We start from the raw sequence: 27,965 nt of genomic DNA, 5'->3' as shown, positions 1-27,965 counted from the left end.
CTTGTCTTTTCAGTATAGAATGCTGGCATAGAAGCAGAGGCTTCCCTCCCCAAAATTTAATAGCTGTCCAATCATATTTCAATTATAACATTTACATATAGGTTTTACATTAGAAATGTCAAAGTACATCTTTTACTTATGATTAAGGTAACAAAGAAAGACTTCTTTGCCCATTACTAATATAAGCATTATTACTTATTATAAAATTTTTATTAATAATTTTAAATTCAATTTTGTAGGAATGAATATAGAAAAAGAAAGAAGCCGTAACATTAATTAATTCATGGTATTTTTCAGCATTCAGTTATTTCTTAGTTTTACTGCAATTTATTGTCAACTTCTAGATAGAAGAGAGAATATGACAAATTTCCTCAAAAACATTCTTTCTGTTTCTAAATAATGGGATAATTTGGTAAGATCATTTGGAAGTTTTATTTATTAAAATGTGAATGAGTTTTTCCATTTTAGTTTAGAATACACTAATACAAGTTGTTCCTAATTCATTTTCTCTATGTCTTGTGATTGATGCTTTTGATATCTTATTTAAAAGAAAAATACTTTATCTAATAGAAAAAATTAAGATTTTACAGAAAGAGTTGTGGAAACCATGAATAAAGCAATAGAGCCATGACTTTCAATGAAACTCACAAAAACAGTTACTATCAAGAAAGAAAATGTAATAAACTAGTGTAATAAAGACCCATATCATCAAATTCCAAAGTCTCTTTTGACCTCTATAAAGGTCTGCTAACTATATTATATGCACATAGGAACTCAAAATGCTACTAATAATCAAATCTTTTAAGATTCTGGTACCAGGTTTACTGATAACAGGATATAAGCTGAACTGTAAATTTATCAAACATAAATCATTAGTACCTACCAATTTCAACCTGCTAAGTCAGAAAAGGAAGGCTTGAGAATTCAGTAACAGAACTTTGTCATTTCCAGTGCCAAGACAGGTACCTCACTGTTCAGGTCAGAGCTAAGAAGCACAATGTTAGTTCATAGATAACACTGGTTCATAAACAACAAAATTTTATTATTTAAAATTTTTCATTTATTTCTCGGATGTTAGTTTATACCATGCTGTTTCTGTCTCTATCTAAATGAGCGACCAAAAATCCCTCTTATTACTTAGCCATTGGTCTAAAATTAAACCAACACCCCCTAAGGACAGTAATGTTGCATTTTCAACTAAAACTAAGTATTAACATATCTGGTCTCCTCCAATGCCTTTCATTTTCCACAGAGCATCAGCTGACTTTGGAGACCGTGTATTTCACATTTAATACAGGAATTCTATGATTTAAAAAGAATACTGTTTCCTCGCTTAAGCAGGGGATTCACAAAATATGATACTCAAAGTATTATTTGTATAAGTTATTACCTAGAAAGGTTTGCCAGCTATTCCTGACTATGAATCACTACTAGGAGTATACGAAGTAGCAATTTCCTCTAAAGAAAACCAAGCAATTTAGTTTTAGAATACAAAGATCTGGAGAGAAAAGATAAGTAGATAATAAAACAGAGAATTTAACTACTGTTATTCACAACATAGCAAAGAAAAAAATCAGAAGTTACACACTTAAGAAAAAAGGGAATAGGCCAAAGAGAAAATGTTGGCATGCTAGAATTTTTTTTTTTTTTTTTTAACTAAGAAAATACCTGTACAAGAACAAGGGACACTGAAAAAGGGAACTTCACATTTAACCACTCATTGTCAACAGATACTGAGTTCACCTCAGGATGAATCAAAATTGTAAGAAAATGATCCAAATAAACTAGAAGAATTCCAGTAACTAACAAACTATACTCATATTTAATAAGCACCATTTACTTCTATGTAGTTTTATATAGTTCTCAGTAATCTGATTTAAATGAGAACTTCCTCTGTGAAAGAGTAAGATGTTTTGGATATTATTATCCATACACAGTACAAATGTCAATTAGATGGTAAATTCAATTATTCTTAAATTTAAGAAAAGGTTTCATGCTTTGTTGAAATATAGCTTATTTTTGGAAAAATTCCCCTCATCCACTTTCCTAACTTGTTACATAAGGTTAGGTAATATTTACATTGGATTTACAGTCTTTTTCATTTAAAACAATATCAGCATTGCTGTAGGTATTAAGTGATTGTTCTTAAACTTCATTATACCCAAACTTAATAATATGTCTGCAAGTCAAATAAGCTGTGAAAAGAAACCTGCCATTTTCATTAACTCATTCAAACTGTAATCTTTGAAATACATAGGGCAAATATGCTGAGGCTGGCCCTCAGTCCTTTTGGGGCTACATTCTAGTAAAGTATCTAGTGGGTGAAAACTGAAATAACTATGTGACATTTAAAACAAATTAAGACTTGCACTAAGAAACCAAAACCTGCGTATTATATAACATGACCTTTTTAATGTTGTTTCTGCTATCACAAAAAACCAGTTATACTATTATTTATATTTCAATCACAACATTGCTCTTAAAACACAATCTATAATCCATCTTGTAACCAGATCTGAAAAACACATATTAAGACTATGCTTAGTCTATTTCTCCGACAAAAGGCCAAAACTAAAACAGAATTTTACTTTGTCCTAAATATTCTGGCAAGGAAAAAAAAAAAAAAAGCCAGATCAAGGTAAGATGAGGATTCAAAATTGGCAATAAATCCATTATGGACAAAGAGTGGCACTAAAGTGAAATTTCAGAACATACTGCTTTCTATGTATGCACATGTGATCTTACTTGAATATGAGTATTTACGAAGATTCTAGAAAGCAAAAACCAACTTGATAACCCAGGCTTTCAATCTTTATTGTGTCCCCCATAGTAATTAGTTGTCAGTAGTTTCAGCTAAATATTTAAGTATCTATTGTGATTTTATGTCTTACTTATACTATTGAGTGTTTGCATAATAGATTTACAAATATTTTAAGTGACATTATGTAGAATATTACTTGTATCTTCCAGAATAACAACTTTGACTTTGAATAAAAACTGGAGCATTTGGGCTTTAAAAACTTTTTCCCCCTTATTTCTAAGCTGCTCTTTTTAGTAAGTCACTGATAGAGACTGAATTTAAAGTCAAAATGCCAACTTTTGTAAATTTTGTCAAAAAGAGATTGCTATAAACAGATTTAAGTGAATACTGTTTCAGAGAAATATAATAATCAAGTAGCACTTGACACTGACAAACAATGAACTTTCTTTAAAACCACAGGACCTTCTATTGTAGCAGATGCAGCACAGAACCTTATGACAAAGAGGAGCTAAAAAGTGAATTTAAGCCAATATAGTTTAAAAACTAAACAAGTGAAATATTAAATTGGTGCAAAAGTAATGGAGCGTTTTGCAATGACTTTTGCATCAACCTATCAGAAAATCAACTTCCAGGAGAATATAGTTAATCCCCATAGTTGTATAAATATCTTCCTTTCAGAATGGAAGACAACAAAATAATTCTGATCACAACAGTGTATCAATAATAGAAAACGAATCAATTATTCACATTCTAAGAGGTTTTACTTGAGGGGGTTAGGTAGGAGGATATGAAAGCTTACAAAATCGAAATCGTAAAATAAAATGAATTCAAATTAAGACTTCATGGTAACAAAAAATTTAGAAAAACAATAGTTTCCTTAAGGGAAGAATATTTTCCATAACTAGTTAAAAAGCACCTATTAAACTGTGCTGTCAGCTGTCACAATGGAGATTTTGGATTCCTTTAGCAATTGCAGCATAACAAAAGGCATTTCACAGCATAACTTTAGGGAAAATGTTATCTGATCTGGAATCATACAGAAGGCAATTAAAACTTTTAATTATAATACACAAATTTTTCTGGGTAGCAGCAGTTGCTCCTGTACTTGCCCTTTTAAAAAACGTGAAACAGAAGCAAGAAAGTAGGGGAACAAATTTAGAGAAGATTAAGAGTAGCAGCATTAAATAAAACAGCAACTTCTTAAATACATTAGGAGTAAAGAAAGATTAAAATAAGGAAACAGTACTTACTGTGCAACTTTCAGTTATACCAGGTAAAGTGCACTGCCTATTCATTGATAACATTTTCCCTATGTTGAAAACACAAAACCTACTTATCGATATTTTTGATATAAAAAAAAAAAAGACATTCACTATCATAGCCCTGACAACTCTTCCAGTATTTTTAACCATTCAGATGTATTACGTGGGAAAATTTATTCACATATTTTTGTTTAACACATTTCTACACAAACTGAATTTAAAAGTGTCTATAACATTTTCAATTACAGTAATAACACATGAATAAATTATAAACAAAATATTCATATCTGCTTTAAAAAATCATTTATCAAATGCTAACTTCCAGATTATCTGGAAAATTAAAGATGCAAATTGCTATAAATCTGGGATCCCCATTAAATTCCAATTTTTAAAGATATAAAATCTCCCTCAAATTATTCCAAGTTCCATTTCAGAAAATTTTATTTTACCCTTAAGTTTACAGCCCGCTAAACTTTTTACCCAAATGTGAGAGAACTGCCTGGAGATGCAAAGCACAGTAATATAATGACATGAAAAGACCAAACAAAAGATACCCGTTAAAACAGAGTTACTGTAGCTGGCAGCACTGAAAATTGGTAATCTGTGTTTTTTTTTTAAATTGCATAGCTACAAGATGATTCACTGCTGATTAACTGTTGAGCAGTTTTATTTAAGAGGATAAGTATATTTAATAAACTGCAATTCAGTAGAGTATTCTATATTTAATTAAAATGTAATCATATAATGTGATTTACTCTTTGGACTGCATTCCGATATTTAACCTTTAATTTAAAAATATTAACATAGCTTTCCTATGTAGAAGTCTATTTTCCACTCTTGGGGGAAAAAAATGGAAGAACTTGAAATCATGGTCTACATTCAGAGAATGTTTTTACTGCTTGATTAAATTTCTTGGTTTCACATTTAAGACTTTAATTTATAAGAAGTAAATTATATGTTTTGCAATTTAAGAACAGATGAATGCAGAAACATTATGTTGGGGAAAACAAAGAGATCCCAAACTAAACAATAAAACAAATCAAAACATAACTAGTTGTGCAGCTCTGGAGAACTTAATAAAAAGTAAATCAACTTTTAAATCAGTTAACTTTGGCGTCTGAATACAAAATGTTTATCAGTATTACCTACATAGATGACTATTAAGGGATGTGCAGCATTTTCAAAATCCCTGTGTGTCCTTTATATGCATGTTTGGTACACTGAGTTCTGTGGTCACTGTCCTCTCTTCAGCGGGATTTGTGTCTTTCCCCAGTACGATTGTCCATCTGTTATTACCAAGTCCTCACAAAACTCAGATTTCTGGCTGAGTATGCCTGCGTTTTTGTTTCTCCAGAGACAGTATCTTCATATCCTCTTGGTTTTTCAAGCATCTTGTAAAGACAAGAAAACCTGTGTAAAAATAGATTTCCCCATGAACACTGCTGTAGTTACTTTAAGTTTTGATACCCGTACTATACTGAAAACTCATGAAATCAGTGATCTGGAGGAGAATAGATTAAGACACAGGAGGATCAATTATAGCTTAGTCATAAAAAACACATAACGACGTCATCCCCCTTTCAGAATAAGAACTACAGCAAAGTAAAAAATGTACACATGTGGAGTTCTAAAAACCCCAAAATAAGTACAGCAATTTTCTAACAAATCAAGACCAAAATATTCATGTCTCTCTATTTTGGGTTATTAAATTCTTATGCTGAAGAATATCAGAAACGTTGAGCTTTGTGGCTACGCAGCACCTTAAATAATGTTTTAACAACGCTGAATCCTCCTCAAACCCATATACCTTTAATCTAGGACAATTAAAAGGCATATAAAAATTTATTGCTTGATAAATAAGAAAAGTCAGGACAGAAGCAAATATGTACAAGAGTAAAGACACTCCATGTCTACAAACTCTTAAAAATAACTCTTCAAGACCCACAGCAGCAGACTCCGCTGGTTGAGATTTCTGTAGATAACCTAACAGTTCATTCTGCCCCATGTAGTAGGCTGGTTTCAAACTCAGGTTCTATATAGGAAAACAAACAAATAAGCAAATGTAACACCGATAACCTAAGAAAATGGGAGCGCTGCTGAAGATCAACAGACATATGCATTTCAGCTGTGAGATGAGAAGTATGCTCCACATATCCCATAAGCTCACTGTGACACTAAGGAAAAACTTAGGTGATGAGAGAAAAAAAAATTTATACCATATAATTCCACCTTACAAAACAAAGTTTATCAGCTCTGTGGTCTGAATGTTGGTGTACTCCCCAAATCGCTATGTTGAAACCTCATCTGTAGTGCTATAGTATTAAGAGGTAGGGCCTTTGGGACATGATTGGGTGATTAGCTCATGAATGTGGTTAGCATGTTTGCAGAAGCCTGAGGGAGTCTGTTGTCCCACCCTGTAAGGACACAAAGAAGGTGCCGTAAATGAGGAATGAGCCCTCATTAGACACCAAGCCTACTGGCTGGCACCTTGATCTTAGACCTCCCAGCTTCCAGAACTGTGAGCATCAAATTTCTGCCACGTATAAATTACTCATCTAAGGTATTTTGTTATAGTAGCCCAAAATACACTAAGAAAGACTCTGAAAAGACAAATTTTACCTACAGGTAAAGGATTTAGATTTATCACTTTGGCATGTAAAATACTAAGATAAAAAATCTCATTTTCTTAGCATCAGTTTTCAGTACTTCTCTTAAAATGCTTCTATAATTTTAGCCACAGTTTCATTTTATTGTCTCAAATATAAGATGACAATGAAGGCATTCCAAACCTTTTCTACAGTGAAATAAAAACATATGAGCACATAGATTAAAAATACCACTCCATCACTATACTACTCTTACCCAGCATTCTTACTTCCATTCACATTTTATTTATTTATTTATTTATTTATTTAGACAGGGATTTGCTCAATCACCCAGGCAGGAGTGCACTGGTGTATTCATACCTTACTGCAGCCTCAAACTCCTGGTCTCAAGCAATCCTCTCACCTCAGCTGCCTAAAGTCCTGGGATTACAGGTGTGAGCCACAATCAGCCTCAATTCATATTTTAAATGTGTCAAGGCATGATTTACAGTAAAGGTTAAAAATCTGATAGTCTTTTAGTACTCCAGAGTTTACCAAGGCTTTTACATTTCACACACACATGCATAGTCTTATAACACTCACCTGCAGTTCTCATTTCAGGTGCTATTGCTGCTATTATTCAGATCTTCTTGGTCAATATTCTGATTTGCTACTCTTAAATCATCTTCCACCAATACAGCAACAGAATTCCTTGACTGTGTTTATTACCTCAATACTTTTATTCTCAAAATTAAGGAAAGTTAATGAAATAAAAGGAAATGGGGGGACCAGCACAGGACTGGACTTCAGGATATCATCTGGTCTAGTTCCCTGTCAACAATCTCAGCCTCCCAGAAAAGCTTGCTGTTACTGTCATAAGTCCCTGAACAAAGAGACTCTAACTCCTGAAACAATTCCAGGACTAGCTAAAATGCTCTGTCTTATTATAACAATCCAATGCTTTACATCATCTCTGCAATTCTTCTCATAACAGCTTTTCATATATATGAAGACAGGAATTAAGCTAACCTTTATTTTTTCAAAGATAAGGGATACCAATTTAATGTACTTCATGAAATATGAAAAAAAGGCCTTATGAAAATATCCAATTGAGGTTATCAATCTGCATTTTCAGATAATGCAGAACCATGAAAAACTTAAATCAGCAGAACAAGACTAGTTCTTTTTTCAGTTTTAAAATACAACTTTATTTTCTGCCTACTATATAGACAGGCACTTTATTACATGCTAAAAATCAAAAGTAAATGGTTAAATAGAATAAATTTATGATGCAACTTTTTGAAGAAAATGTTCCTACCTAAAAAGAGCAAAATTACTAAGAACAGTCTTTGGAACCAGAATACCTTGGTTCAAATTTCATCCTCACCAACAAACTAGTTATATGACCTTGAAAAATCAAGTTTCTCGGCCTCTCTCTACTTAATTTCTTCATCTGTGTAATACAAATGGTAATGGTACTGAGCTCAAAAGGGTTATTCTAACAATTAGATGAGTTACTAATAGGTGTAAAATGCTTACAACAACAACTGGTACATAATAATACTAAATGATAGGAATTATTTTTTGGTTTATTTTTGAGAGAATCTCGCTTTGTCACCCAGGCTGGAGTGCACTGACATGATCTCAGCTCACTGCAACCTCCACTTCCTGGGTTCAAGTGATTCTTGTGCCTCAGCTGCTTGAGTAGCTGGGATTATAAGTGTGCACCACCATGCCTGGCTAATTTTTGTATTTTTAGTAGAGACAGAGTTTTTATTTGGCCAGGATGGTCTTGAACTTTTGGCCTGAAGTGGTCCACCTGCCTTAGGCCTCCCAAAATGCTGGGATTACAGGCATGAGCCAACCCACTCAACCAACAATTAGAATTATACAATATTTTTAATGTAAGTTTTTTCTATGCAGTAGCCTAAGTGTCTGAATCATACATACACTCACTCATGCACCTCAATGAGTAAATTAATAAATAAAAATGGTTTAGAATGTGTAATGTGGTTAACACTTTAAAAAATAATTACAAAAAGAAATTACCTACAAAACAGGAAGTTGATGTTTAATCTGAAGGGTGCTCAGGACAAGATCTATTTACTTCAAACCATTCATCTATGCAGCTAGAAAGGAACAAAACCAGAAAAATTGAGATACTTTATTAATTATTTATATCATGAAATACTTACTTGACTTTAATATATGTTTTTGCAGGAAAAAATCAGTATTTTAAATTTTATTTGGCATACATAAATAACGGTTAAGAATGTTTATATTTTGATTATTCTAAGTCATTAAGAAAAAAAAACCTTTGCAAAATTATGCTATAAAGCACTTCAAAATTCAAAGAGAACTACTCCCAAAAGACAATGTGAAGAACTATCACTTGACCAATATCAAAACTGAATGACAAATTTGGGTAATTTATCTTTTCAAAACAATTATTCATTTATGAACATTATCAACCTGTTCATGTCACCTATAAATGTAATAAAAAATAGCTTTTAAATTTTAATCCTTGCCAATATTTCACATTTTAAAGCTATATTTATATGTGATTATTGAATATTTAAATTCTATCCCACTGTGTAATACATATACATACACAAATATATCATAATTCATTTACATTTGTGAAGTATTTCATGATCTTATTTTATTAGAAGTTAAATATTCGGGTGTATATGATCATCATCATTGTAGATCGGCACTGTCCAACAGAGTAGACAAGAGCCACACACTGGTTACTTAAGATTAAATAAAAGAGGGGGGAACCAGGGGAGGGATAACAGTGGGTGGCAGTGGGTGGGGAGGGATAACATGGCAAGAAATGCCAGATACAGGTGACAGGGGGAGGAAGGCAGCAAACCATCTTGCCATGTATGTAGCTATGCAACAATCCTGCATCATCTGCACATGTACCCCAGAACCTAAAGTACTATTTTTTAAAAAAAAGGATTAAAAAAAAGAAAAAATCCGGTTCCTTAGTCACACTAGCCACATTTCTTTTTTTTTCCTTTTGTTTCTTTTTCCCCTGCAGTGTATATACTAGCCACATTTCAAGTGTTCAACAGCAACAAGGCTCATGACTACCCTAGTGGACAGCACAGATACAGAACACTTCTATCGTGGTAGAAAGTTCTATTTCAAAGTACCATGATAGATGACAAAAATCAAGGTCTGGTAACTAGCTGTTACTTGCCCAACAGCTAGCAAGTTATCCAAGCAGGATTCAACCTGTTCAACATCTTCATTGGTGACATATTTCAAATTTGCATATGCCACAAAACTACAAGGCTTGGTTAATATGCTGAAGGGCAAAATCCACATTTATCATCCTCATATCCAAATACGTTGGCTTCGTAGGTAAAAGTGATGGATTACATTAAAAAGAAGAAAGGTAGAATACCACATCAACAGGTTCTTTCAAATAACTAAATTTCAGTTGCCGTGAAGATGTTTGCTCTCTAAATATATGCCCAGTTTGGCTTGAAACATTGTTTTCAGCCTGCTCTCTACCACTTGGCACTGGAAGTTCCACTGCCAGAAAACCTCTTAAAATGAAATTCTGATAATCAAACAAAATACTCCAGATGTGTTATTTCGCATCTATCTGCAATCTAACATGAGTACTCCTTATTTTACAACCATGAGGTTGGTTCATCAAGAGAAAGTAATCATTTAAAACCCCAGGTCCTCTTCTAATAAACTTCTATCAATCCATATATGTTCCATTCTAAGCTATATTCATTTGTTATTTACATTACTATATTCCCTTCTCTCAGCCCCAGTAGGAAAGCACTATCCTCAATTTGGTACTTTTCATTCTTAGGCATCTTCTTACTGTATATAACTATGTATGCGTATATTCTAAAACAACATGCAGTACTGCCTCCATGTTTAAAATTTTATATAAATTCTACCATAAAACACCATTATGCTTTTTGTAACTTGCTTTTTTTTGCTCAATTTGAGATGTACAATTACTAATCTCTTGTTTTTACATTTTTGGTTTTTTGTTTGTTTTTTTGAGACGGAGTCTTGTTCTGTCACCCAGGCTGGAGTGCAGTGGTGCCATCTCGGCTTACTGCAAACTCTGCCTCCTCGGTTCAAGTGACTCTCCTATCTCAGCCTCCCAAGTAGCTGGGATTACAGGCGCTTGCAACCACACCAAGCTAATTTCTGTTTTTTTGGTTTTTTTTTTTTTTTTAGTAGAGACAGAGTTTCTCCATGTTGGTTAGGCTGGTCTTGAACTCCTGACCTCAGGTGATCCACCTGCCTTGGCCTCCCAAAGTGCTGGGATTACAGCATGAGACACCGTGCCCAGCCTGTTTTTACATTTTCACTGTGTACAGCATTACATTATATTAATATATATAATTTATATATACATTCTTTTGCTGATGGATATTTTCAATGATGCTATGAACATTCTTTGAGGTTAAGGAGTTTACGCCCAAATAGAAGTTAATTTCCTCACTAATCACACTGTTTCAAATAACTTAAAAAAAAAAAAAATCACAGCAAGACTTTCTCAATAAAAGCAGCATAGTGTTGACTTAACTAGCAGAGAAGCTCCTTGATGCCTTCTGGACCTGCACTTTGAATAGTGGTACTGTCTGAGAGCAAAATATCAAGAGTTTCTCTAGGGCATATATGCAGGGGTGGAATTACTGAGTTGTAGTATATGTACTGCACACAGCTTTATCTACTATGTGCAGTACACATGTATTGCATCCAGGGTTATCTACCAAATTCATCTGTTTATATTTATTGGCCAACTGAGGATCCTTTTTTTTCTGAATTGACTGATAGTTTTCTAAGAAGCTATCATCCAGGTATTTCTGTTATAATATACAGGTTTTTGATCAACACCGCTTTCCACAAAATTGAAAGCTAAAAGTAACAGGGCTTGGGAGAAAATTCGGGTTCAAGGCAGACTACTCAAATAACACAATTTTATAACCAGAACAAAGACATGCTCATTCCTAATCAATAAAACACTACTAAATATACATATTTTTAATGGTGAAGTTAGCTTTACAGAAAGAGGATTAAGGTAGAATTGAGACTGCTGAGAAATGAAGAAAAAAGCTAATGCACAAAATGTGAGAACTGTGAAATCAGGATGCCACAACAAAGTCCATGGTCTAATTAAACTAAGAATAAGAACATGGGGAAAATGGATACACTGTATTCTTACACAGCTCACTGTGTTAGCATATGGGGAAAATGGATACACTGTATTCTTACACAGCTCACTGTGTTAGCATATATGCTTTCATCTGCTGTTATCTGATGAAGCACATTAATGTGCTGGAAAATCTTAGGTAGACCCAGTAAGATCATGTTACTATACTGTCTTCACTCTCCCATTTACTAACTGCAATGAGTTCACTGCATTACAGAAAGTCATAGAAGGAGATCACTATTTCCAATACCAAACCTCTCTTATTATGTGTGCTGAAAAACAATCCTAGTCTGAGGCCCAGTTTTTTCACTTTTTTGCAGTGTCATGATACAAGTAAGTTTTAAATTTTAATATAGCCAAATTTATCAATCTTGAAATTACTTCTTGGGGGCAGGTGTATCCTAGACAAAAAATAATTTCCTATCAAGAGGTCAAAAACATTTCCACTATTTTCTTTCCTCCTCACTTTACATTTTGGTTCTCAGAGGCAGGCATTTAGTCAACCTGGGATTGACGTTTATGTCAAATGCAAGATAAGGACTGAACTGTTTTTCCATATCAATAACCAATCGATCCCAGCACCATTTATTGAATAGTTCATTCTTTCTCTCTTGTACTGTAATTCCATCTCTGGCAAATCAATTTTTTCTCATTTATTCAACAAACATTTATATAGCATCTATTATGTATGTGCCAGCACTTTCCAAAACTTAACTCCTTTATACCCTTATAACTCTATGAAATTGTTTCTACTGTCCTCATCTTATGAACTGAGAGAGAGAAAAACTAACTTGACCAAGATCACATAGAGAATTAGTGAAGGAGCTGGGATTCAAATGCTGAGTGTCTTGACTTCAAAGTCCATGCTCTTAACTCCCATGCTATGCGGTCTCTCCAGATAGGCACAAGTGTTTATGGACTCCATTCCATTCCATTGGCTCACCTTTGCCATTTCCATACCGTCTTAATATGGTCTTATAATAGATCTGTACAGGACAAGCCTTATCAGCATGGTGTTCTTCTTCATGAGTGTCTTAACCGTTCTTGGCCCTTCACTTGTTGGTCCCCATGTAGTTTCAGAAACAAACTAGTTGAGATTTTACTAAGGTAGCATTAACTATATAGGTCAATCTGAGGCAAAAGGACATCATTATGACACTGAGTCTTCCTATCCGCAATATGATACATGTCCACATTTATTTCAGATTGCCTATATCTTTCAATAAAGTTTTAAAATTTTATCTAAAGGAAAGTCTTACATATCTTTTATAGAATTAATCCTAATATGCCTTATAGTCATTTTAGTCTCTGTTGACATTTATAATTTTTTAAGTTGTATTTCCTTTTTTCTTACTGCAATATGATTGCAACTTATTTCCATAGGTTGATCTCATATTTGGCAACCCTGAACTCTTACAAATTTTAATAATTTATCTAATATGTATTCTTAGCTTTTATTTTTAAATCATTAATATGCAAGTATAGAATTCTACTGAAGGCTTTCTCACATTTACTGAGTTAATGTTTTTTTCCTTTGTTAATGTAGTAAATTACATCTATACATTTTCTATCTTACAGTATCTTTGCATTCCTAGCATAAATTCAACTTGGTCATGAGGCATTATTTTAGATACATACTTTTTGATACATATTGTTGAGCTGGGTTTACTGATATGTTTTTGGATTTTTAGATCTATGTTCACAAATGTGAGTACTTTCTAATTTTCTTTCCTGTACTGTCCTTATCTGAGTTTGGTATCAAGTTCATACTTTTCTCACAAGGTAAACGGGAGAACCTTCCATCATCTTCTACTTTCTTTGGTGTTCTTTGGATATCTGATAGAACTCATTGTCGCATTGCCTCTATAGGCCTACTTTTTCTCATTATTTTTAATTTCTACTATGAATTCACATTCCTCATTTTTTTCCTCTAGAGGCAATCCTGTTCTGAACCAACTGATAGCTTTGTGGTTCTCTAGTGTGTCATTTTAAAACTTATTTTCTTCTCTGGTCTTCATTATTTTCTTCTATTTTATTTGTGTTTATTCTGCTGTTACTTTTCTAATTTCTTAAGCAAGAAACTTGACTTATTGGGTTTTCAGACTTCCTTTCTACTGTAACATAAACCTTCTGAGGATCACTCTAGGTACTTGTCAAAAACATCAGTTTTTCAGTTCTGAGTATTTCCTGTATTCCATGATGATTTTTTCTTTGATCCACAAGTTACTCAAAAGTATATATGAGGATTATTTATCTTTTTATTAGTGACATCTAATAGCAGTCAGTCAGTGTACAGCATCCTATATGGTACCAATTCTTGGTATTTTGCTGTGATTCGCTTATGGCCTAGGACATGATCAATTTCTGTAACACTTCATGTGTGGTTGAAAAATATGTATTCTCTAATTTATGGGCACAGATACAAATATATACTCACATCAATTAGATCAAACTTGTTAACTGCATTGCTCCATTTTTCTAGGTCTTGATTCATTTTTTGTGTATGCGACTTGACTCAATAAAAGATGTACTGAAATGTCTCATTATGATGATAAATTTGTCAATTTCGTCTGAGGGTTTCATAAATCTTTTATTTTGAGATGTTATTAAATACATAAAAATGGAATGTCATATACTTTTTGTCATTCCAAAGTAATTCTATCCATAATAATGCTTTTTGCTATACAGTTTGCTTTGTGTAATAGTTTAGCTTTGCAAATTTTCTTTTAGTTAATATTTGCCTAGATGTAGTTTTCTATCCTTTTATTTTCAAATTTTATGTATCCTTATGTTTAAATATGTTTTTTATCAACTACATATCCTAACCTTTCAATCAGGTTTTCAACTGGTGAGTTTGTTCTATGTACATTTATTATAACTAATATATCTGGATACATTTTTGTCTATTTAGTCTTATTTACTGTTTTCTCTAAGTTATTTCCCACCCCACCTTTAAGTATTAAGCAATGTACTTTCATCAGTTTGAAAGTCACAGTTTTCTTTTTGTGGTTACCTTAAATTTTTTTTTTAATCCCCAGTTTTTCCTATTATCACTCTAAAAGCAAGAAGACCATATAAGAAACCAGACAGGTTTTGGAGTCAAGCAGATTTCAAGTCTACCAGAGTCTCAGTTCTGCCATTTACTAGCCTTGTAATCTTGGGGAAATTCCATACTGTCCATTAGCTTATTTCCTCAATTGTAAAATGCAATGATGACAAGGCTTACATGAGATAACCTATTTAAGAAGTTATGAACAACAGCTAGGTCATAGCAAATGCTTTAAAAATAGCAGACTTTTGAATTCTAACAGATGTGGGTTCAAGTCTTAGTTCAAGTAGAGAAAAAAGGTAATTAAGTTTTAAGAAGAGTTTGTGGGGCGGGGAAGGGGTGGTTTCAATGAAGTTTCCTTTTCAGTCCTAATTATAATGTTTGAAACTGTGAGAATAAGCTTTTACTCTAATACTAATTTGGTGAACTTACCCTTTATGATATATGCATAGACAAGGCAGTCTTGCTATAGTATCTCCCTGCTGCAGTTCTTCAAGGCATATTGCACATTCCCCAGCATCTTTACTCAGTACATCCTCTGAAGAAAGAGAAAATGAATTCAGGACAATATAATTACCATCAAATTGAAAAAAGAATTTTGTGAATGCTGACTGATAAAGAGTTGTGATTCTACCTTACTTGGCTTATCTTTTCATCAGAAATACATAAAACTCAGCACCGTATTTGAAATACTATTCATACATGACTGAAAAATGTTTACCTTTACTTCTGGTATCTTGAGTTTTCATTTGTATCTTATTGAAGCATTACAGTAAGCAAAGATAGTACAGAAGCACCCAACTTGCATAGATTTTGCTCTACAACTTTATCAGTAAGCTAGTTATTTGTACCACAGAATTTCTTTTCCTGTAGTTTGCCCAAGCTAGTTCAAAGAATTTTACAGTGTAATGTGGTGAAAAGACATGAAAACAAAATACTATTTTATTTTTTAAAATTCTAATAAAATTGGTTAAGTTCAATAGATCACCCTGAATGTGGGAGTTTTAAAAGTTGCTTAACTCAAGAAAATGCAAAGGAATATTAAAACTTTTCTGTAAATTCTGAAAGAGACTTTTGGAAATTTGAGGATTTCAGAATTGAAAGCAGCAATTCTTCATAATCTTTTTCCATGACAATGCCAAGCCTACTCCAGGTATCAAACGAACTGGCTTCCAAAAGGATCTGCAGGGTATTAAGAAAAACAAAACAAAAACAAAAGCAAAAAAACCTCTATGGTGTGCTTAAAATCTCCAAGGGTAAATCTCTTTATAATGCAAATATTCCCTTTGAAAAAAATGAAAAAGGTTCTCTCAATCCATGTTTAATAGTGAAAATTTAAATAGCATTCTAATGTTAAATGTTAACTTTTAAAAGCAATTTGCCTAAAATAGAGAATGTAAGTCAGATTTATTTTGTGACTCTTTTTTTAATGCAGACTGAAACATGCCATTACTGAAGAACGTGAATAAACTTCTCCAAAGTATATGTTCTTCTTTTAGACAATGGAAAGCTAAAGCAGGAACATGCAATATGAATTTACACTAGAAATAAACAAATTACTGCTTTTTGAAATAAAAAAGTCAAATATGCAAAATGGGAAAGACTACATCAATCTCTACCTAAATTCTGAAAGAAAGAGAAAGGCAGGGAAGTATTCTAAAGTTAAGTATTTGTTTGGTATGCCCATTCCTCCTATAAAAATCAACCATTAATTCAATTGTGTACATATCCCTAATAGTACACAGAAAAATTCATTCTCTAAGAAGTGGTTCTTCCCTTAAATTATTCATTTTGAGGCTGCACATTATGAGGGAACAGAGACTCTATTTGGTCTACACAAGAGAAGATACCAGCAGATGATTTACTCAGAAGGCTGGAGGAGGTAACAGGGCACCTTCTGCAGAATAAGCAAGTCCTCAGCAAAAAGGGTTTATATCAGCTGAATGGACGGAATATGTTAGGAGTGATTTCAGCTAACTACTGGACAGCTCACAAGCTAATATATTACAATCAGAAACTTAAGCAGGTAAAAGACTTCTGGACAAGCAAAGCTGGAAATGGAAAATGTTATTACCACTTCCCTGAAGTGTACTCGCTTTCCCCATTCTTCTTCTCTTGGCCCTAGAGATCCTACCCACTACTCACACCCCATCCTGCATCCCATGCCTTTTCTTGTTCTCTTGATCTCCATTTTTCTCTTATTGTTCTGGTATCTTTCAATAGGAGATTCAGATAAGGAACAAGTATAATGTACAGCATCTAACTGATAGCAGTGAGAACAAAAACAAAAGGATCTAAAGGAAACACTAAAACAACTTGGTAAAGGTCTGTAATTCCAAATAATATAGTATATTCTCACCACTGACATATTTTTTCACCACAAAAATATACCGTCTTATCAAATAATTATGTAAGTTCAAAGCCAACTTCAAAAAGTCAACCACTACTTTTTATCAAACCTAAAACATCAATGGTCATAATATGCACCGTTAGCTTTATATATCACCAAGTAAAAAAAAAATAGTTCCCTTAAACTATGATGCAACATCGGTTTCAGATGCATCTCGTTTTCAGTGCTCTTCAAAGTCTTTGAGATGAGAGTATTTTAAAAGGTCTAAATTTTATCCTATTTATAAGAAAATTTATAGTACAACAAAGACAAATCCAACCTGCCTATAATTAACAGAATGATATATATTTTAAGAACACAATGCTATTTTAAAATTGACAGGGGCAAGAGTTATCCCTTAAATGCTTTGCAGGTTCTAAGTTCAAACAATCTTTTTAGTGTAATTCAGAATGCTGGGTTGAAGTCATTTTAAAAATAAGCTCCCTTAAACCCTAGTAATACAAAATAATCAGAACTGTACTTCACAATTGTATTTTCTGTTCAAGAAAAGTGTACCTGTAAAAACATTCCAAACACACTGATTTCAGTGCAGAAGCAGCCTAATATCCACTAAAAACAGCTTCTAGTGAAATAATCTCTGCTCTGAAAATTAAAAGCTAATCTTAACTCACTGTAGCCACTGATTTTGCATTTTGATGAGCAACTCTGAGTTAGAAGATAGTTCACTCTGACTTCAAAACCTCATGATTACAGCTTCAAATAGTAAATGCTTAACTTTTCACATTGTAAAGTCTTATTTCCAATAGAATGTGTCTTAGTATGTTTAAAAACATTTTCCATTTTGAAAATTCAATGTACAATATGATTAATTTCCACCTACCTGGGGGTTTGCTAAAGTAGTCCCCTCTCCCACCCCTATAATGACGCTTTCATTCAAAGGAAAGTTTTCAGCTTTGCCTTCACATAAGTAACTAGGTTTCACAATTGCGAAAGAGTTGTTAGTAATGTGATACATTCATAGTTAAACAGGACCTGGAAATACCACTAAACCCATGATACTAAAGCATCTTCAAGACAGCTGGGAAAAGATTAAAAATCTTTAGCCAATCAGTTGAAAACATTCATGAAGATATCACACACAGGGACTAAGGAGTCAACATTCGGGACTGGAATATCTTGGGGGAGACTACTAACTAGCTAAAACTCGTATTAAAGAAGCAGAGAAGGGAACACTCACAGATTTAACTACCATAGCTGGCTAGTCTGGATTCCTCCTCCACCAGCAATGATCAATGGAAACACATGTGATTGTAAATAGGGAACTAAACGTGTTCACTTGAGGTCAGGAGTTCAAGACCAGCCTGGCCAACATGGTAAAACCCTGTTTCTACCAAAAAAAATTAGCCAGGCATGGTAGTAGCTGCCTGTGATTCAAGTTACTTGGGAGGCTGAGGCAGGAGAATCGCTTAAACCCAGGAGTTGGAGGTTGCAGTGAGCCAAGATTGCACCACTGCATTCCAGCCTGGGAGAGAGAATGAGACTCCACCTCAAGAAAAAAAAAGTGTTGTTCCTCATAGCTCAACATCTAGAGTAGTAACAGTTCAGCACATTGCTTATCAATTTAATGCCTTATCTTACTCGTGTTATCAATGCATTAATTTGGATGTACTGATTACAGAAAAAGAAAAGTTAAAAGACTGGAAAAGAGCAATGATTTTTAACCAGAAGTGGGCACTCGAATCACTTCAAAGGGTACATTTTCAACATATACCAAAAATTATTATGTACCTGAGTCCAATCCCTGGAGATTCTGAAATATATGCCTGGTTCACAAATGCTACTGCTATCAAAGAATAGCATGTTGAAATACAAAGAGCCTAAGATTTAAAGTTGAAAACTTAATATGGTTTTCCATTCTCAATATTAGCTACGTAACCTGAAAAATGTTCAACCTTGAGTTTCCTTTTATTCTTCTTTAATATTAGTCTGTTAAAGGTACTCAAAATATTAGAGATAAAATTTTAAAGAATTGTGTGACAGAACCTTGTAAGTTATAAAAACGCTATACAAAATATTCGTTTTTATCATCAGATAGTACTTCGCGAACCTCTCCAAAAACAAAGTCAGTCAACTTCCTATTTCTTTTTCTCTCCATCTTGGTATTCTACTTGTTTCAAATTTACACAGTGTCATCAAATAACTCCATGAAGACCAGGAACTTCTTCCTGACTTAGTCATTTCTAGGCACCCTATTCTAACTGCCAGGCTGGGAACAACTCCCCAAGCAAAGGACACTGCCTAATTAATTTATGTTTTCACTTGATTCCCTATTTTTACAGGATTAAAAACATGCACTTTTAAATGTGCTTTTAGAAATATTTAAGTGACATGTTAATCTGATGAAGTAACCATTGTTACACATAAGGAAACTGAGGCTCAAAGAAGTATAGTAACTTACCAGAAGTTACTAAACTAGTAAGTCCTGGGGTCAGGATTCAAATTTAGACTAAGTCCTTGGCATTTTCCTACCTCATGAATTCTGCCACAAGAAACAATTTCACTTTAAAGTAGCATAAATACCAAAGCAACTGAACTGTTTCAAACAACTAAGTTTTAAATACTCAAACTACATATTTGGAGGAAGTATTCTCAAGACTGGTCACACGCTTTACCTTCTGGATAAAATAACTGGTATCAAAAATGACCTTACAATTAACTGTGTACGCAATTTAAAACAGCCCTGTCCAACAGAACTATTGGTGATGAAAAACATCTTTTACCTGTGCTGTCCGCAATGGTAACCACTAGCCACATACGGCCTGAAAACAGCACCTGAAATGTGGCCTGTGCAACTGAGAAACTGAATTTTTAATTTAATCCAGGTAAAATATAAAACCTTAAAATATATAATAGGTAATAAATACACATTTATAAACTAGTTACAAACTTGTTACTTGATATTTCACTTACAGCTTCTCAAGCTCTTAAAATTTGCGTTGTCCAAAGAAATTACTTAAAATTCAAGCAGCCAAATATGCAAAATTAAAATATTTAGCAGGTCCAAGCACATATCCATATAGTTACTGCAGATCAAACAACATAAAACAAAAAAGAAAAAGCAAACAGCCAAAATTCTTTAAAAAAAACAAAAACAAAACCAACAAATAAGACTGAATTTGTTAGAGGCAGCCAAGGAAACTTCATGCGAAAATTTCATAATCATCACAAGTTTATTTTCAGATCAAGCATCCAAACAGGTATATGATCTTTTCAGCAAAATACAATGCCAGGCACTACTATGGATCAGGCATTTTACCTGAAGACTTATTTTTTGTTCTTGAACCCTCAATGATAGCAGTAGAAAACAAAAGCAGCTGAAATGTGAAATAATCCCTAGAAAAATCAAGAATTAAAAAAATTTACAACATTAGTAAAAAGCAGTTACTCAAAGAACAAAAAGTTGGGGCTCACATGTTTTAATAATACTTTCAGATATTAAGTTATCTTATAGGTATAAAAGGATGTAACATTAATTCTTTCAATTACAGATCCATAAGCTATTACTGTACTCAAATATAAATGGGCTTAGAAATGATATTTAACAAAGGGAAGCTGCCATTTTCACTATAAGATAAATGTATCAATAAAAATGTGGGAATAACGTTTATTAATCTGGGCTTCTTTGCCTAGATGCCACTGAAAATTACTTTTTCAATGCTGCTCTAGTTTAAATGTAACTAAGAATTGATTGTTAAACATGTAGCTACCCTTCATCTGCACTGTTATAAACTTAATGTAAAATTAATACTAATTCTTCAAGAGGAAATAGAATCTGTGACTCTTTTGATGACTTCTTAAAAAAAAGTTTATACTCTTGGGAATATTCTGGAAATCCAAATTTGGTGAATATGCCAAGGAAATGTAACTAAAATAAAATGGAACACAAATCAGAAACTCTAAAAACTATAATATACAAAAGGAATACTAAAACTCCACACTCAGACATAAATGTGGGCCTTTTTGCTCCTAACTTACCTTAAAAAGCTAACTCAGGATTAAGTATTTTGTAAAAGTAAGTACCTAACAAGCTACAAGTCATCACACAAGTTGTCCAAGAAATTATTAGATTACCAGTTATTTCCTTATTTCCCAACCATCAAATCAAACTAAGATAATTTTCCTATGCCCTCTCTTTATCATAAAAGAAGAAACTAAAACTTAAAAGCCATTACACCGATTTGCTAAAATCTTAACAAATATTGTCCTATATGAGTTGTCCACATGAATAAGAAAAAAAAAATGGAACAATTGAATACAAACCAAAATAGAATAAACTACACTTTGAAGTAAAATTTCAGGTTTATTTCTCTTCAATCACTATGGAGAGAAAAGCACCAGTCCCGAAAAAACAAAGCTAATATCCTTATCTGATTTTCAAGCTTATTACTGTGTACTCTTAATATTAGACAAATGTATTAAATTTTCATGTATGAAGGCTCAAAAAGGCCATAAAAGAGTCTAGCAATGTGGGTAATATGTAGCAATTTTTTAAAAGAATTTACAGTTCAATTTCAAACTCTAACTCCTCCAATTTGTTTGGGAATATAACGGGATAACAGTACCTACCTCACAGGGGAGTGGCAGAAATAAGTAATACCTCTCAAATGCCTAGCAATATACCTGGAATAGAGCAGGTATGTTCTAAAAAGTAGCAACATGATTATTGGCAAGAAGGGACTCTGAGCTTGTTTTCTGCAATCTGAAGTGGTAATAACTATGAAACCTGCTGGACCTGTCTCAGGATCCTTGTGAAGATCTAAGGAGATAACGCAAATGAAGGCAGTCTCATGGAGAAAGAACAGGCTTGAGCTTTGGACAAGTCACAAACCTCTTTGAGCCTCATTTTCATAAAACAAATTGCAAGTCATAACACCTACATCTCACACGGTCTTTAATACTGGTGTTTAAAAATAAATCTAATACATGTGAAAATACGTAAAAGGCACTAAATGTTAGCTGAATGTATACAAAATTTTACTACAGCAATATTCAAGTAAGCCGGAAAATACCAATTCAAACAGCTATTACAACATGCAACAGTACATGTCAAACGTTACATGAGAACTATCACTAGATTTATAAATCAGGATTCAATATTCTGTCAGAATGACTTTGAGGAGTAGTATTGCAATGTGTGTATCTCCTATGCTTTTGTTCAAAGCGGAGTATGTAAGGCTTTTTCTCTTCTGCTTCTTCTACAGGCTGTGAGATGTTTAGCAGGCTGACTATAATCAGTATGCACAGGTCACAAACTCAGATGCCTAAAGATGTAGCTGATTTTAACTATTTTATAAGAAAAAAAGAACAGTACAATTGTGACAATAAATGCCCACTGAATTTGGTCTTGGTTTATTTTTAGAGAATAGAGGGGCAAACTGGTACATGTAGTCCTATCTAAAAGGGGCAGCTGCTGTTAAGAGTAGAATGCCGTGGGAAAATAAAGGCCTAGGGTGGCCAGATGTAGATTTAAACCAGGTGGAAATTTAATTCAAGTGAATATTTTCATTTCCAATTACTCAAAAAACATATCTGATACTGTGTAAGCCAAATAAAACATGACTGTGGGTCAGAAGTGGCCAATACTTTGCCACCTTTGCATTAAACAGGGTAAATTCCATGAGGGTAGGGACCTTGCACATTTTGCTTATCCCAGAATGGAACATACTGTTTTGCACATAGTAAGTGCTCAATAAATATTTCTTGAACAACTAATGAAGCAACAGATCTCAGAAGACTAAGGAAAACACCAAGCAACAAGTGAAGAGCCAATGAACAGAAAAAAATGCCCCAAAGCAAAGGGTTGTTGTTGCCACTGACTTGAGCACTTTGACTACCTGTGGTTTTGGTGACTCAGCTGAGGTCAGATCTTTTTTATTTTTTTAAAATTTTTAAGTGTATTGACTTTTTTATCCTGGAAATTCCTATCAGCCACTCAACCAAAAAGCACTCAATATGCAAATATGCCAAGTTTACCAATAAATGCTTGTTTGTTTATTACACATGGTCAGGTATTAAAAGTATGTATGAACAGGAAAAATGTTTTAAATGTCCATTCCTGAGATAATAAGGCAAAGCACAAAATGCTAACATATTTAGAAAAATCAAGTGTCTAAGAACCAGCAGCTCTGACTAAATTAGAACTTAGGCAACACGAACAACTGAGAATTTTTTCTTAATCCCTTTATCTTGCTCCTCAACTACTAAAATAACTGACTAATTGCTAGATTCTGAAGAATATACAACTAGATTCATCTGAAACCCCAGGTAATGTAATCATGTGAAAATAAAGAAAGAGCAACTGTGAAATTATTATTATTATTTATTATTATTTTTTTTTTGGAGACAGAGACTTGCTTTGACACCCGGGCTGGAATGCAGTGATGCAATCTAGGCTCACTGCACCCTCTGCCTCCTGGGCTTAAGCAATTCTCCTGCCTCTGCATCCTGAGTAGCTGAGACTATAGACATGTGCCACCATCAATTTTTTTTCTTTTTAATTGTTCTAAGGAAAGGGTGAAAAACATTGATTTGAAAAAAGGTTTATTCCTTTTCACTGGACTTGGTCAATGTCTACTAAGCTTTAAATTGTCCAAGCAGTCAGCAGTACCTGAGTGAATCTAAAAACAGGGCAGAAGGTTGCTCTTACTGATAGTGAAAGCACTGGAGAGAAGTCACAGAGTTGAGCTGAAAATGAAAATTTTTCCTGCTCCCAGGAAATTTTGTTTCATATTCAAACAAAAAGACTTCCTGTGACAAGCTACTGACAGGCTCACAAACGAGAAATAACTTTTATTCTATCTTTTTCTGTTTGAGAAAAAAGGTGACAGTATGACCGACATGGGTAATGAGAGATTGTATAACTTGTAACATTATATAAATGAGAAAGAACATTAACTATGTAAGTATATGCAGTAATAGATGAGGGGGATCACAGCAAAAAAAATTAAATGGGCACCTACTATAGAGGCAGAATAAAACGAGAGAGGGAGGAATCGAGAGACAGCGACAGAGGGAGGGAGGGAAATAACCAGCTTGCATCACAATGATAGGATTAAATTCAAACTTACCAATATTAACTTTAAATGTAAATGGGCTAAATGCCCCATTTAAAAGACACAGGGTGGCAAATTGGATAAAGAGTCAATACCTGTCAGTGTGCTATATTCAGGAGACCCATCTTACGTGCAAAGATGCACATAGGCTCAAAATAAAGCCACAGAGGAATATCTACCAAGCAAATGGAAAGCCAAAATAAGCAGGGGTTGCAATGCTAGTCTCTGATAAAACAGACTTTAAACCAACAAAGATAAAACAACAACAACAACAACAACAACAACAACAACAAAGAAGGGCATTACATAATGGTAAAGGGATCAATCCGACAAGAGCTAACTATCCTAAATATATATGCACCCTATACAGGAGCACCCAGATTCATAAAGCAAGTTCTTAGAGACCTATAAAGAGACTTAGACTCCCACATGATAATAGTGGGAGACTTTAACACCCACTGTCAATATTAGATCAACAAGACAGAAAATTAACAAGGATATTCAAGACTTGAACTCAGCTCTGGACCAAGTGGACCTAACAGACATCTACAGAACTCTCCACCCAAAATCAACAGAATATACATTGTTCTCAGCATCACATCACACTTATTCTAAAATTGACCACATAATTGGAAGTAAAACACTCCTCAGCAAATGCAAAAGAATGGAAATCATAACAAACAATCTCTCAGACAACAGGGCAATCAAATTAGAACTCAGGATTAAGAAACTCATTCAAAACCGCACAACTACATGGAAATGAAACAAGCTGCTCCTGAATGACTAGTGGGTAAACAACTAAATTAAGGCAGAAATGAGTAAGTTCTTTGAAACCAATGAGAACAAAGACACAACATACCAGAATCTCTGGGAAACAGCTAAAACAGTGTTTAGAGGGAAATTTATAACATTAAATGCACACAGGAAACAGCAGGAAAGATCTAAAATCGACACCCTAACATCAAAATTGAAAGAACTAAAGAAGCAAGAGCAAACAAATTCAAAAGCTAGCAGAAGACAAGAAATAATTAAGATTAGAGCAGAACTGAAGGAGACAGAGACAAGAAAAACCCTTAAGAAAAAAAAAAAATCAATGAATCCAGGAGCTGGTTTTCTGAAAAGATTAACAAAATAGATAGACCCCTAGCCAGACTAATAAAGAAAAGAGAGAAGAATCAAATAGACACAATAGAAAATGATAAAAGGATATTACCACTGATCCCACAGAAATACAAACTACCATCAGAGAATACTATAAAAATCTCTACACAAATAAACTAGAAAATCTAGAAGAAATGAATAAATTCCTGGACACATACACCCTCCCCAAGACTAAACCAGGAAGAAGTCAAATCCCTGAAGAGAACAATAACAAGTTCTGAAACTGAGGCAATAATAGCCTACCAACCAAAAAAAAAACCCAGGACCACATGGATTCACAGCCAAATTCTACCAGAGATACAAAGAGGAGCTGGTACCATTTCTTCTGAAACTATTCCAAATAGAAAAAGAGGCACTCCTCCCTAACTCATTTTATGAGGCCAGCATCATCCTGGTATCAAAACCTGGCAGAAACACAACAAAAAAAGAAAACTTCAGGGCAAAATCCCTGATGAGCATCAATGTGAAAATTCTCAGTGAAATACTGGCAAACTGAACACAGAAGCACATTAGAAAGCTTAACTACCACAGTTAAGTTGGCTTCATCCCTGGGATGCAAGGCTGGTTTAACACAGGCAAATCAATAAATGTAATCCATCACTTAAGCAGAACCAATGACAAAAACCACGATTATCTCAACAAATGCAGAAAAAGCCTTCGATAAAATTAAACACCCTTCATGCTAAAAACTCTCAATAAACCAGGTATTGATGTATCTCAAAATAATAAGAGCTATTTATGACAAACCCACAGCTAATATCATACTGAATGGGCAAAAGCTGGAAGCATTCCCTTTGAAAACCAGCACAAGACAATGATGCTCTCTCTCACCACTCCTATTCAACACAGTATTATTGGAAGTTCTGGCCAGGGCAATTAGGCAAGAGAAAGAAATAAAGGGTATTCAAAGAGGGAGAGAGGGAGTCAAATGGTATCTGCTCACAGATGACATGACTGTATATTTAGAAAACCCCATCATCTGAGGCCCAAATCTCCTTAAGCTTCAGCAACTTCAGCAATCTCAGGATACAAAATCAATGTGCAAAAATCACAAGCATTCCTATACACCAATAATAGGCAAACAGCCAAATCATGAGTGAACTCCTATTCACAAATGATACAAAGAGAATAAAATACCTAGGAGTACAACTTACAAGGGATGTGAAGGACCTCTTCAAGGAAAACTACATACCACTGTTCAAGGAAATAAGAAAGGAAACAAGTGGAAAAATATTCCATGCTCACAAATAGGAAAAACCAGTATCATGAAAATGGCCAGACCACCCAAAGGAATTCGTAGATTCAATGCTATCGCCATCAAGCTATCAATGACTTTCTTCACAGAATTACAAGAAACTATTTTAAATTTCATATGGAAGCAAAGAAAGAGCCCATATAGCCAAGACACCTGAGCAAAAAGAACGAAGCTGGAGGCATCACGCTACCTGACTTCAAACAATACTACAAGGCTACAATAACCAAAACAGCAAGGTACTGGTACCAAAACAGATATACAGGACCAATGAAACAGAATAGAGGCCTCAGAAATAACACTACGTATCTACAACCATCTGATCTTTCACAAACCTACAAAAACAAGAATGGAGAAAGGATTCCCCATTTAATAAATGGTGTTGGGAAAACTGGCTAGCCATATGCAGAAAATGAAACTGGATCCCTTCCTTATACCTTTTACAGAAATTAACTCAAGGTGGATTAAAAACTTAAAAGTAATACTTAAAATCATAGAAACCCTAGAAGAAAACCTAGGCAATACCATTCAGTACAGAGTTACGGGCAAAGACTTCATGACCAAAACACCAAACGCAATGGTAACAAAAGCCAAAATTGACAAATGGGATCTAATTAAACTAAAGACCTTCTGCATAGCAAAAGAAACCATCATCGGAGTGAACAGGCAACCTACAGAATGGGAGAAAATTTTTGCAATCTATCCATCTGACAAAGGGCTAATCCAGAATCCACAAGGAGCTTAAACAAATTTACAAGAAAAAAACTAGCAACCCCATCAAAAAGTGGGCAAAGGACATGAAGAGACACTTCTCAAAAGACGACACTTAATGCAGCCAACAAACACATGAAAAAAAACTCATTAGCACTGGTCATTAGAGAAATGCAAATCAAAACCCCAATAAGATAGCATCTCACACCAGTTAGGATGGCGATCATTAAAAAGTCAGCAAACAACAGATGCCGGAGAGGATGTGGTGAAATAGGAACACTTTTACACTGTTGGTAGAAGCATAAATTAGTTCAACTACTGTGGAAGACAGTGTGGCGATTCCTCAAGGATCTAGAACCAGAAATATCACTTTACCCTGTAAACTCATTACTGGGTATATACCCAAAGGATAAGAAATCATTCTACTATAAAGACACATGCACACAGCATGTTTACTGCAGCACTATTTACAATAGCAAAGACTTGGAACCAACCCAAATGCCCTTTAATGATAGACTGGATAAA

The 27,965-nt window shown here is 34.0% G+C and overlaps 1 protein-coding gene across 1 annotated transcript in view; it reads right to left on the bottom strand.

Annotated features, from left to right (window-relative positions):
- Positions 1-4,180: 4,180 nt before the first annotated feature.
- ZNRF2 (zinc and ring finger 2) overlaps positions 4,181-27,965 on the bottom strand; it is an 88,427-nt gene continuing 64,642 nt past the window's right edge. The window contains exons 3-5 of the mRNA XM_039472937.2: positions 15,287-15,392; positions 8,658-8,737; positions 4,181-5,433 (exon numbers count right to left, since the gene is read on the bottom strand). Coding sequence (XP_039328871.1) covers positions 8,680-8,737; positions 15,287-15,392 — 164 coding nt within the window. The 3' untranslated portion in view covers positions 4,181-5,433; positions 8,658-8,679. The remainder of the gene's footprint in view (positions 5,434-8,657; positions 8,738-15,286; positions 15,393-27,965) is intronic.

This window comes from Saimiri boliviensis, chromosome 10 (genome assembly GCF_048565385.1).
Source record: "Saimiri boliviensis isolate mSaiBol1 chromosome 10, mSaiBol1.pri, whole genome shotgun sequence".
In the NCBI taxonomy this organism is placed as follows: domain Eukaryota; kingdom Metazoa; phylum Chordata; class Mammalia; order Primates; family Cebidae; genus Saimiri; species Saimiri boliviensis.
The sequence above is the reverse complement of the archived record's forward strand: the minus strand, read 5'-3'. Positions and strand labels throughout refer to the sequence as shown.